The 13179-nt window shown below is 60.3% G+C and overlaps 1 protein-coding gene across 1 annotated transcript in view; it reads right to left on the reverse strand.

Annotated features, from left to right (window-relative positions):
* Positions 1-6113: 6113 nt before the first annotated feature.
* LOC113407682 (paired box protein Pax-8-like) overlaps positions 6114-13179 on the reverse strand; it is a 17043-nt gene continuing 9977 nt past the window's right edge. Inside the window, exons 8-11 of the mRNA XM_029912634.1 lie at positions 12365-12541; positions 8753-8854; positions 6659-6745; positions 6114-6184 (exon numbers count right to left, since the gene is read on the reverse strand). Of these exons, the coding sequence (XP_029768494.1) occupies positions 6114-6184; positions 6659-6745; positions 8753-8854; positions 12365-12541 (437 nt within the window). The remainder of the gene's footprint in view (positions 6185-6658; positions 6746-8752; positions 8855-12364; positions 12542-13179) is intronic.

Consider the following 13179-nt stretch of genomic DNA (forward strand, 5'->3'; position numbering starts at 1 on the left):
TGGGGGAGTTGGGGGCTGGAGGGTTTGGGGGTACAGGTGTTTGGGGGGCTGGAGGGTTTGGGGGAGTTGGGGGATGGAGGGTTTGGGGGTACAGAGGGCTGGGAGGCAGGAGAGTTGAAGAGGATGCCCCACTCCAGAGGGAAATATATGCAGACAGACCCAATTGTGGAGAGTCTGTGAGGTTTCCCACCCCTCCAGCCCTGGGGACCCCAGAGAGGCAGCTGGCTGGTCCGCCCCCCCCACACAACCTCCCATTGCGTGGAGTGTGAGAGTGATGGGGGGGCTGTGTGTGTGTGTGTGTGTCCCTGCCGCTCCCTGCAGGAGGGGATGAGCCCTGGGGCTGGGCAGGGGCGGGGTGCTGGACCCATGGTACGGCTGATCTCTCTGCCCTTCCAGGACCCCAAACTCTGGGACCCCAGATAAAATAGGACCAGCTCTTGCTCCAAGGGGCCTGTGCCCCCCAATGTCCCCCATCCTCCCCAGCCCACCCCCATACACCCTCTCGCTCTCCAGCCCCTTGTACCCCTCAGCTGCCCTCCTGTTCTCCATTCTAGTTTCCCACAACCCTGTCTCCAGCGATTGCTCAGGTGGCGCCACCAGGTGGCAGACACCAGGACAAGGCTCCCCCCACCCCAAGAGCGATGGGAAAGGGGTGGAGGGGGGGCCTGATCCCCACACCCAACCCTCCAGCATGTGGCATCTGGGCTGCAACACTGAGCCCATGAGGCTGAGCACGGGTGGGAGCCATCTGGGAACCTGCCCCTGGGGGGCCTAACTGGGGTGGGACAGAGCAAAGGGGTTAAGGCCCTCAGAGCTCATAAGCCCCGCCCGGTTGAGGCCCCCACACTGGCAGAGAACAACACCCCTCTTCGCAGCGTGGACAGCACTAGGACAGGGCTCCCCCAACCCTGCTGTTCTGCCCACGGAGCCCCCTCGGGGGGGGACACGAGCTGACCAACGCTGCTCGCCCCTAGCACAGGAACTCTGGCCTGGGCCAGCTGCGAGCGGGGAGTGATGCCTAGAGGCCCCCAGGCAGGGGGCTGGTGCCCAGGTTGACTGATGAGGTGACACCAGATGCTGCAGACACAATCCCTCTCTTCCCCTGGGCACTGAAGCCTTTCACTTCCAGAGTCTGGTTCAAATCCAGTTGCAGGATCGGGGCTGGATTGGTGCAAAGTGTGTTTCTAAACCTCACTCCTGTTGTACGCTGCAGCTGAAGATCTGGGTTTAATTCCTAGCTCTACCACTGACTCCCTGTATGACTGCTTTAACTCAAGGAAGGCCCAGGCCTGGGTTAAACAGGTCAGACTAGATTATCGCAGTGGGCCCCTCTGACCTTAGAATCTATGACTCTTTGACTCTGGGCCAGTCACTGACCCATCCCGGGCCTCAGTTTACCAAGATGTAAAATGGGGCTAATGACCTTTCCTTTCTTCTCCTGTCTGGTTAGCCTGTGCTCTCAACACACGCTCAGTTGGGGCCTGTAGGTCCTACCATAAATACAAGTGACAATAACTTTCCTTCTTGCACACACATCGAGCCCTTTCCATCCATTGCTCTCAAAGCTCTTCACCAGGGAGGGCAGTGTCATGAGCCCCATTTGACTGATGGGGAAACCGAGGCACAGGAAGGGGATGTGACTTGCCCAAGGTCACCCAACAGGCCAACGGGACTAGAACCCAGGTCTCCTGAGGCCCAGCTTAGCCTTTTCCCATTCTCCGGAAAAGCCTATTTCACCAATGGGTCATTCTCCTCACTCACTACAACACCCCGCCCCCAACCTTTTCCATCACTCTCAGCAGCAGGATAAATCTCTCTCCTTCCCTGCTGGTGGGACACCGTCAGTTTTCACAGCGCGACGGCTAAATCTGCGCTGAAGGTAACGGGCTAGGAGAGAGAACTGTAATATTTTATAGCTGATGAGCATAAACCAATAACAGCCAGGAGGCATTCACCCTGCCCAGCTGTTCGGCGGCTTTGCTCCCATCCAGGGCGCGTTCCAAGGAAAGGCGCCTGGGCGTGCTCCAAACCCAGAGAGAGTCACAGCAAACGGCTTCCTTGGGCTGCAGCTGATAATGGGCCTTCTGCAGAGGAAGGACGGGCTCGTGGTTAGCGATTCCGGGCCAGACGGGCCCATTGTGATCATCTGCATAGCACAGGCCAGAGACCTGCCCCACAATCATTCCTTGGCACAGAACAGCCCCACTTGACGGAGATGCCACCATGGCCCTGGGTAAGTTGCCCCCATGGTTAATTCCCCTCCCTGGTAAACATTTACATCTTAGTTCCTGTCTGACTTTGTCTCATTTCAACTCCCAGCCGTTGGCTTGTGGGACATGACTGAAGGGCCCCTTATGAAATCCCCGTGTAGGCGACAGTCTGATCAAGTTCCCCCTTAACCGTCTCTTTGTTCGGTTCCCGGCTCTGCCATTGACACCCCGTGTGATCCTGGCCCAGCCAAACTTCCACTGAGTTCACTGGCTGTTTGGTGGCTAAATTCCTGTGAGGCTCTGGACCTTGGTCTGTCTAGGCCTCAGTTTCCCATCTGTACAATGGGGATAATATTCTTGCCTTTGCCTTGCCTATTTCAGTCGTTTGCGCTTGGGGGAAGGGACTGTCTCTTGCCCTGTGGAGTTTCCTCAACTCTGGCAATTTTATCTCCTGTCTCACGCCGCTTGGGGTTTGCCTCACATTCATGTGATTTCAAATCACAGCGGTATGTAGGTTTCTCGCCCTGGTGGTCACCCCAAAAAAGCTTGAAAATGTGATACACACACACACCCCCAAGGCTCCAGCCCCACATTTATTATTGTTTTTAAATCCTGTAATTTTTAAGCCAATCTCCTGATTTTTTTTTTAATTTTTTTTTGAGCACCTGACATGATTTTTGAACGCTGGTGTATGTTTGTACAGCACCTGCCACCCCGGCACCCTGATCTCAGCCAAGGCGCGCCCAGGGCAGCTGTAGCAATACATGGATTTTTAAAGGGACAACAAAAAATCACTCTCCTGGTGGCATATTTTTGGCCTCTTCTTGTTAATATGAACATCTACATCAGACAGCCTTGAAATTCTCAGCCCAGACTGAGGGCAGAGCCAGTGCGCCGTGTGCCGTCCCTGGGCGCATTGCCAGCATCAGCAGGGCCTGGCGCCTGCGCTGCCCGGATGGGTTTCCCGCTGCTCAGACCAGGCGGCTGCTCCTCGCCTTCCATTGTTGCATAAATCTGGGGCTCGCCGAAGGTGCAGCATTGTTTGGTCCCTGGACACCGAAGCCTCTCTCCACAGAATAGGTGTGGGGTGAGTCCCCCGCACTGCCCTCAACCTTCACTCCCTGTGCCCCAGCCGTGCGCTCTTGGGATTCCCCCCTAACTGGGGAGCTGCGTCCATCGCAGAGGGCTCCACCTGGGCCCATGGCTTTGCCTTGTGGCCACAGGCTGTGACCTGTGAGCAGGACCAGCATCTGCTCGGTACTGCCCTGGGCTGGACCGGACCCGGCGGACTGGAGCCCAGCAGCTGGGCAAGCCTGCGGGCTGGAGTCTGCGGGGGAGGGGTCCTTTAAACCCTGGGTTTGGACGAAGGCCAGAATCAAACCACTAACGAAATGTTAAATTGGAGTCGAGTGCTTGGGAAAAAGCTGCCCTGGCCTCTCCGCAGACCAGAGCCCGGAATCCCTGCCCCATCTATGTCTATCAGGGATGGTCTAGACAGTATTTGGTCCTGCCATGCGGGCAGGGGACTGGACTCGATGACCTCTCGAGGTCCCTTCCAGTCCTAGAATCTATGAATCTATGAATCTCTGCACAATGGGGCTGCCTCGCCCGCTGCTGGAGCTGCTGACCATGGCCACCACATGTCTCTCGCTGCCTGCGTGAGGTCAGGGGCTGGATGGAGCTAGGGGACCTGGGAGCCCAGCCCCAGCTCAGCAGGGGTGGCGGCTTCAGGGCTGGACCCTAGTGAAGCAAAGGGGGAGCGGGTGTTCTCTGTCAAGGCTGCTGGGCTCAGACTCTGGAGCTCTTTTGGGCTCCCCAGGTCCCAGCCCTCGGGGGCTCCCTCTGGCCTGGACCGTGGGAGTCTCTGCAGCTGGCCATAGCAGACTTCCTGGCCCCTGGCAGCACTGGCCTCAGGCACTAAATGGTTAATATTGTCCTGCACTGGGTGTGTGTGAGCACCACTGCCCTCTGCAGGATGGGCCCAGAACTGCACACCTGTGTGTCACTGGCCCTGTCCTGCTGATGGTGGAGGGGGATTCTCTGTTACCTCAGGGCCTCAATCCCTGGGTTTCTGAAGCATGAGGCAGATCTGGGCTCTTTCCTGCTGCCGTGTGGCTCTGAGAGGTCTCAGGGCACAGCGTAGTGACCTTGGGACTGCCGGGGTGACTGCGGATCCTTCTCCTATGCAGAGTACGCACAACCATAGCTCAATCGAAAGCCCTGGTTTACGATCACTGGCTGGGGGTGAGGCTCCCAGCTACTCCAGTCCTAGCGTCTCCCAGCAGGGGGTGCTGTGGGGAGCGGGGCAGGAGGGGCAAAGTGGGGGGAGGCAGGGCAGGACTGGCTAGGGATTTACAGTGTGGGGTTCATACATGCCTGGCACAATGGGGCCCAACGCGGTTTGGCCGCTAGGCACGGTCACACTCTGTATGTAACCAGTCACCCTGGGGAGCCCAGCCCTCAGGCCCAGCTTTAGGCGACTCTTTTCTCCTCTAGGTTCTTTGCTTTCCGGTGCTACCGGCGGAGCTCTCACTGCAGCCGCACTGAGTCGGGGCGGGCGCAGATGGGGGGGGGTCACTCCCATTGGTGTAATGCAGGAGCTGGAGCCCACAGTGCGAATCCAGCTTGAGCAGGGAGTTCCTCTGCTGGAGTTCAGCCAGGCAGCGTGCGGATCCCATCCTGTCCCTGCACCTGCCCTTCCTCCTGGGGTACCGTACCACGCCTTGCCAAGCGCCCTCCCCAGGCACCGCCCTACACAGCCCCCTGCAAGGGCTGGACAGGGAGGACACCCACACACACCGCTGCCGGCTCACGCTGGCATGCCTGGCACGCCAGGACAACGGGTTTATTGAACCTTTAATAAAAAGCAGGAGCATCCAAAGGGGAGAGAGCGAAAGAGGAGAACTGAGGGGGCTGCCCCACGCCCCGCCAGGGGAGGGGGTGATGTACAGTCTATACACAAGCAAGGTGAGGCTGGGATGGAGACCTAGCAACGGGCGTGGTCCCAAGGGGGGCTGGAATGCCTGTCATGCAGCGCCATGGGGGCAGCTGGCACTGCCCATGGAGGAGGGGCCAGGCTGGCAGGAGGGAGCTGGGCTGCCCCTGGGTGCGCTGCCCCTCCCCAGCCGCTGGCAAACACCGGCCCAGCGGGGTGAGCCTCAGCAAACAGAGCTTTCCAGGGCCTGCATCCCAATGGGGCCCAGCCGGGCGTCGAAGTCCTGCACCCAGCCCAGCGTGGCTGGACGGCCAGCGAGAGGGGAGGAGAGAAGAAAGCCCGTGGTGGGGACGGGGCTGGTGAGAAACACAGGACAGCAGCTCAGCAGGGTCCCAGAGCCAGTCCTCAGGTCATGGGGCTGTTGGGGAGAGTGATCGCCAGATAGATAGAGGGGGTGGATGGAGATAGATAGATAGACAGATAGATAGCTAGATAGATGGGGATAGACAGACAGACAGAGGAGGAGTGTATGGGGACAGACAGATGGGGTGTACGGAGACAGATAGATCCATAGATGGGTATATGGGGACAGACGGCTGGGGGGTGTGGGGACAGACAGATCGATCTGATCTGGGTCTCTAGAAGCCATGTGATGATCAAAAGTCCCTGTCCAGCCCCTTTTGTCTGGGGGGTCTCTGGCCAAGGGGCAGGATGGGCACAGAGGTGCTATCCATTGTTGGGTATCCTGGGCCCCCACATTGTTCTGCCCCCAGTGGAGCTGTGTCTCCCAGATGCCTCTGCCCCACGTCCCCACAAAGCAGTTGTGCCAGTGCCGCGGGTGGCCATGTCACCCTGTCCCCGCAGGCATCGGGGCTGGCTGCGCTCTCTCGCCGGGTAATAAATAACAATGCCTTTGGCTGGCTGCGCCGGGCCCGTCCGGGGGTCCTGTGCTGCGGCTCCCATGGCAGCTACAGGTGGTCGTAGGCAGCGGCGGGGGGCGCGGGGGCCCTCGAGGCAGAGCTGTAATAATATGGGGAACCTGGGCAAGAACAACAGTGCCTGTTAGAGGGGAGCGCCAGCCTGTTGCCCCCCAACCCCCCGCCAGATTTAACCATTCACACTGAGCATCACAGGTTAACCCACACTAGAAGCTCCGCCCCCACGCCCCGCTCAGTTCCCACTGCCTGCGCCCGTCTCCCATCCCCTCCCAGCTCCCAGGCCTCGTGGCTACAAAGAGCAGGAAGCAGCCAATAGCCAGTGCCCCCACAGCAAAGCCGTGGGGCCCAATGGGAAGGGCACTGGAAGAGGATGCTGGGGACCTGGGGTCTAGTCCTGCCTCTACCACTGGGGGACCTTGGGAGCTCTGAGCAGGAACCGTCCCTTGTGGTGGTGTGTGTGTGGCACCAACACGGCGGGGTCCTGATCTCGCTTGGGGTCTGGGCAGGCCCCTTCCCTCCACCACCACCCCCATGCAGTGGAGTCCCCTCATCCCTATCCCGTGCCAGGCACTCACTCAGCAGGCTGGAGTTGGGGAAGCGCCAGGCCTCACCGTAGGTGGAGTAGGGGGAATGGCTGTAGGCGTTCGCAGAGTAGTCACTGCCTGCTGGGGACAGAAAGAGGAGTTAGTGCCCAGAGAGCGGGCTAGGGCATGGCATACCCAGGGCGGGTACCATCACCCCTGGGCAGCTGCTTCCAGTGTTGGGCAGCCCACGAGGACAAGGGAGCCCCTTCATGGGCCATTCCAGGACAGACAGAGGGCGGGAGTGAGCACCAGGGCACAGGGCACGAAGTCCGGGGGCACCTGGGGAGGATGCAGCTAAGCCATGAGTGCTGCAGATAGTGCAGCTACCATGGTGAGGGGGAGTATGGGGATAGATAGATTATTCCCCTCTATTCGGCACTGGTGAGGCCACACCTGGAGTACTGTGTCCAGTTTTGGTCCCCCCACTACAGAAGGGATGTGGAGAAATTGAAGAGAATCCAGCAGAGGGCAACAAAAATGAGTAGGGGGCTGAAGTACATGACTTACAAGGAGAGGCTGAGGGAACTGGGCTTGTTTAGTCTGCAGAAGAGAACAATGAGGGGGGATTTGATAGCAGCCTTCAACTACCTGAAGGGGGGTTCCAAAGAGGATGGAGCTCGGCTGTTCTCAGTGGTACCAGATGACAGAACAAGGAGTAATGGTCTCAAGTTGCAGAGGGGGAGGTTTAGGTTGGATATTAGGGAAAACTTTTTCACTAGGAGGGTGGTGAAGCACTGGAATGGGTTCCCTAGGGAGGTGGTAGAATCTCCTTCCTTAGAGGTTTTTAAGGCCCGGCTTGACAAAGCCCTGGCTGGGATGATTTAGTTTGTGATGGTCCTGCTTTGAGCAGGGGATTGGACTAGATACCTCCTGAGGTCCCTTCCAACCCTGATATTCTATGATTCTAAGATAGATAGATAGATAGATACGGGGGTGGATGTAGATAGATAGATAGATGTGGTGTATGAGGATGGGGGGGTGTATGAGGATAGATAGATGGGGGGTGGTGGATGGGGATAGATTGATAGATGCGGATGGATGTAAAGATCGGTCCTGCCAATCGCTGTGACCAGTCGATCCATGCCCAGCGTTTCCCTGGCATGCAGGCCCAGCTGGCACCGGCTGGGGATGGAGGTAGCAGCGAGCAAGGCGGTTGGGTTTCTTGCCTTGCTCAGCAGGCCGGGGGCCGGGCAGGCTGCGGGCGGTTGGCGGAGTCCCCAGCACACACTGTCTAACCCAGCCCCGAGTCCCCCCGCCCTGCGCTCTCCAATCTCATTTCACGCTCGAGGAGAGGGGCTGGGGCGGCCCGGGTGCAGCGCTGGATTCTCAACGCTGCATTAAGCACATCTCCAGGGTAACGCGGCAACAAGCCAGTTCAGCATGTTCCCGGCCCAGGGGAGCCGTGCAGCTACCTGGGGCACGGCCCACGGCCCACAGAGATTAACCCTTCGCAGGGAACAGCCGGCTGCAGCACCGGGGGGGGGGCAGGGGGATTAGGGTGCGGTTGGTTCCCAGCACCTGTCCCCCTCACCCCATTTCTTAGCATCAGGCGCCCTCCACCTGCTCTGCACACACAGACAGCCCCCACCACCGCCCCCCGCCACAACTCCTCCCGGGTCCCTGGAGCCAAAACTCACAGCTAGATCTGATGGGGGGCAGGGGGATCCTGAGTTTTGGTTCAGCCCATTACAGACACGGTCAGCTGCAAAACTGACCTGGAGAAAGAACCCAGGCGTCCAGGATCCCAGCCCCCCCTTCTCTAACCACTAGACCCCAATCCCCTCCCCTCCCCTCCCCTACAAGAGCTGGGGACAAAACCCAGGAATTCTGCCTTCTAATCACCCCACCTGTTCTAATCACCCCATACACTGTATCCCTGAGCCCAGGCTCTCCCACCCCCAGCTCTGCTCCTCAATCCCGACCCGCAGGCCTGCCCTCCCCCTGGGAGCTAAATGGCACCTGAGGGGCCCCCTGCTAACTACCCCAGGGCTTCCCCTAGCACAGCTGCCCTGCGGCACAATGCCCACTGCACCCTCCCCCTGCTGCCCCGGTTCTGCAGGACCCCCTAGCCCCCCGCGGCCCTACCTGCCACCATGCCAGCGATGGCGGAGGAGGCGTAGCTGCCCTGCCCGCCGGTGGGGATGTGCGGGGGGTAGCCGGGCAGGGTGGAGCCGACCATCTCGCGCCCTGCAAGAGAGAAGGGATAGTAGGTGAAAGGCTGGACATGCGAGGGGGGCAAGAGGCAGCCCCAAAATGAGCCCCCAGCCCAGCTGGACCCCAGCCCGGGGGACTGAGCCTGGGATCAGCCTGCCAGGGAGCCAGGCAGAATGCAGCTACCTAGCTGGGGATCTGCCTAGGGATCTGCAGGTGTGATCCTTCTACCTACCGGAGGGCTCTCCCAATGGGATCTCCCTACCTATCTGGGGGACTGCTATATCTGGGGCTCTACCAACTGCAGGATCTCCCTGAAGGATCTGCCTGGGGATCTAGCATCTTACTGACCTAGGGATCTCCCTGAGGGATCTAATACCTTACTAACCTGGGGGAATGTCCTTGGGGGATCTAGCACCTTACTGGCCTGAGGGATCTCCCTGAGGGATCTAGTACTGTAGTGACCTGGTGATCTCCCCAGGCCGATCTAGGACCTTACTGACCTGGGGGAATCTCCCTGGGGGATCTAGGACCTTACTGACCTGGAGGGATCTCCCTGGGGGATCTAGTACCTTACTGACCTGGGAATCGCCCCCTCTCTATCTCCTCTCAATTTCCTGCAGCCCTGGATCCCTGGTGGTAACCGTGGGCCATCCCGCTCCCCTCCCTGGGGGATCTCTAGGGTCCAGGGTGCTGATGCTGTTCTCCAGCCCCAGGAGCTGCTGGTCTGATCTCTGGCCAGACCCCCTGGCCCGGCTCCCCACGCCTCTTGCCCCACCCTTACAGATCCAGGCAGCTTTGTCTGCCCTAGAGAGACGGGAGGGCTTCGCTGGAGCTCATCGAGCAGGTGTCAGCCCTGGTGAACCCCAGAACGTTCCCCAGGACAGACGGACACTAAGGGTTTAACTGGACAGCGCTAACCCCCCCATCCCAGGTGACCCTCCCTTGTCTTTCTAACCCTCTTCTACTCTGGCGCTGGCAGGGGCCTAAATCCCCGTCTGAGCCCCCTGCGCCCCCAACCCTGCGCTCTGGGGATGAACCCACCAGCCTGAGCGTCGGTGAAGAATGCATGGGAAACATGGAGTGCACGGTGACCTGTAGCAGCAGAAGGCGGCTGGGATGGGCGCAGACACAAGGGGTTAATGAGCACGGCCAAAATGCTCCGGGCCCAGAGCTCAAGGGACAAGGTTTTACGCCATGATTTGTATTATGGTAGCACCTGGAAGCCTCAACCGAGATCAGACCCTTGTCGTGCCAGGCGCTGCCCAGACCCTGACCGAGATCAGGGCCCCGTTGCACCGGGCCCCACTCTGACCTGGTGCTAGAGCCAACAGTTTAACCAAACTTACAGAGGATGATTATCCCCCTTCTACAGCTGGGGAAACTGAGGCACAGAGTGTGGCAGGGATTTACCCAAGGTCCCTCAGGGAGTCAGTGGCAGAGCTGGGCCTTGACCCCAGATATCCTGTGGCCAAGCTCAGTACCCTAAGCACCAAGCTGAGGTGAGTGCCTGTAGGGCTCTGGGCAGCGCTGCCCAGCTGTGTTGGTCAGGCGCTCTCTGTGTCCATGCCCACCTCACGAGCTGCCTGTCCTACCAGTGCAGAGGGCCTAAGGGTTTGGGTGCCCAACCTGCCACAGCCTCCACCAGCCAGTGGCCCCACTGGCAATAGTGTTGCTGCCCTCTGGGACCAGGCTGCCGAGGGGGCGGGGCGGTCGGGGCAGGAGGGCGCGAGGAGGGGGCCGGCTCTGAGATGGCAACATAGCTGCCATGGGAAGGCCAGGGGATCCAGTCCTCAGTGTGTAGCTCTGTCGCTAGCCAAGGCCCGTAACCCTCCCCCCACCCCAATTCCTGGATCCCTGGGGTGCCCTCCTGCCCGTAATGCCCCTCCCCCTGGTATCAGCACAGCTGGCAGGTGGCCTCCTTCACGTCACCCTCCAACGAGCCGAGACCCAGCAATTTCCTCTCCCGTGGCCAAGGGAGGAGGCCTCCTGGGCCGGAGCCGGCTCTGCAGGTCCCCCTGCTCTCCAGAGGCCTGCGCCGACCCTCCCCTCTGCCCTGAGGACTGGATCAGAACCCCAGTACCAAGCCCCCACGGTGAGGGGGGCGGAGAAGCGGGGTATCACAATCCTGTCCATAGCCTGAAAGCTGCATCTGGCAAATGCAGTTAGCCTGTGGAACTCCTTGCCACTGGGGAGCACTGGGGCCAGGAGGGTTCCAAAGCAGAGGAGACACTGATGGATAAATGGGCACAGGCCCACCTTCATTAGCTGGCCTATAACCACTCCTGCCCCAGGGCAGTGTCAAGGAGAAACATTACCGTCAGGTGATTCCTGAACAGCCCACTTTGGGGGGGCGCTCTGGCACCTTCCTCTGGAGCAGCTGGGACTGGCCTCATGCGAGACAAAACCCCAGGAGGGTGGGTCCGGTTCTGCTCTGGTGCCACAGCCCCTGCTCCCAGCTAATGGCCCAAGCTGCCCTAAATCTTGGGAGGCCTCAGAGCCTGGCTTTCTAACCCTGGGGCCAGGCGGCTGCCCCTCTGCTGGGCCACTCAAATCCCTGTCGCTGGAGAATCCCCATTCTTCAAGAGCAGTGCGGGGCCGGGGACACACAGCTGAGCAGCGAGCCCTGTTAGCCAGCCGGGGGCTCAGAAGGCAAGCTGTGGGAGGACAGATTCGGGGGGGGAGGTGTCTGAGAGCCCGGGCAGGGTTCCCCCAGGGTCTGGCTGGGGAGGGCACGGCTGCAGTGTTTGAACTCCAGCCCAGCTGGCCCCCAGCCAGAGCCCGCAGCCCAACAAAAGGACAATTGAGGAGGGTGGGGAGGGGAAATGCGCCTTTGATCTCAAGCCAAGGTGGAGGGGGGAAGGGCCCGCTCATGTTCAGATCTGGGTTAGCCCAGCTAAGGGGGGCTAACCCAGATCTGCCTTAGCCCAGCTAAGGGGTTCCTGGGCTGGAACAGGACGCCCGTGGGCTGGGCTAAGGCAGAACCTCAATGGTTCTGTGGGGGGCACCGGTCCAGAACTGCTGCCCGGCTCCTGCAGGGAGCCCAGAACCTGGTCATCCCTGGGTCCAGACCCCAGCGCGAGCCAGACTCCAGAACCTGCCCCTGCCTGGGCTCTCAAGGGAACCCAGAACACAGTGGCCTGCTGGGTTCTGGAGGGAGGCTAGAACCCGGCATCGCATAAATTCTGCCCAGGTCTAGAACACTCCAGAACCCACAATTGAGCTGCCTTCTCCAAGGGGAGCCCATAGACCCAAACTCCCACTTGACCCCCAAGTGAGTCTAGAACCTGTGCCCACAGACAGCTGCAAGGAGGAGCCTGGAACCCAAATCTCCAACCAGCAGCTGGAAGGAAATGTCCTCCTATAAACTGGGGTCTGGAGGGGGGTTCCAGAACCTGATTTGCCAGCTGGGCTCTACAGTGAGTCTTGAACATGGTCTTGCAGCTCAGGTCAGAGGGAGGGCTGTCAGTCTAGAACCCCAGGGATTGCCCCTGCATTGCAAGATGCCAGCCACTGCCAACAGCCCCCGCTGCACTGGAGCCGTACCTGGGACGAGGCCCTGGCCGGGGAACTGGCCGTAGATGACGGAGCAGTGGGGGAAGGCTCTGAAGGGCGGCCCGGGCTGCAGGTCCGAAAAGGCGGCGCTAGATAAAGAGGAAGGGGTGGCGCTCGGGCTGGAGGCCTCAGGGGTCTCCTGCTTTACAAGGAAGGGGGAGTGGGGGTCTGGGGGGGGATGGTGGGAAAAAAAAGAGACAGGAGATGAAATGAAAATGGGCTGAAATGATCACAGGGTCGGCGCCGACGCCCAGTCGGGGGATCTGGAGCCAGGGGGTGGGATCACAAAGGGGGCACTGGATCCCCTGCCCTTCCCCACGCTCCCCACCCAACCCCGGCCCACTGGTGGGGCAGGGGCAGCTGGCAGCGCGGGGGCAGGGCAGGAGGGGCTGAGCAGCAGAGGGTTGGCTAAAGCCAGTGGAGGCGAAGGGGAAGTGGGGCTGGCAGTGCTGCACAGTGAGAGGGCCAGGGCCATGTACTGGCGCTGGGGCAGCTGTACCAGGGGTGGGGCAGGAGGAGGTGTCAGTGCTATGTAGTGGCGGGTGAGTGCACAGGGCCGTGCAGTGGGGGGCAGGGCTGTGCAGTGGGGGTCAATGTATGTGTGTGCAGTGGGGGCAGGACTGTGCAGTGTGGGGACAGGCTGTGCAGTGGGGGTCACTGTGTGTGTGCAGTGGGGGTCACTGTGCGTGTGCAGTGGGGCAGGGCTGTACAGTGTGGGGGCAGGGCTGTACAGTGGGGGTCACTGTGTGTGTGTGCAGTGGGGCAGGGCTGTGCAGTGTGGGGACAGGCTGTGCAGTGGGGGTCAC

The sequence above is a fragment of the Terrapene carolina genome, unplaced genomic scaffold, assembly GCF_002925995.2.
Source record: "Terrapene carolina triunguis isolate 2854851 unplaced genomic scaffold, T_m_triunguis-2.0 Scaffold51, whole genome shotgun sequence".
Taxonomy (NCBI): domain Eukaryota; kingdom Metazoa; phylum Chordata; order Testudines; family Emydidae; genus Terrapene; species Terrapene triunguis.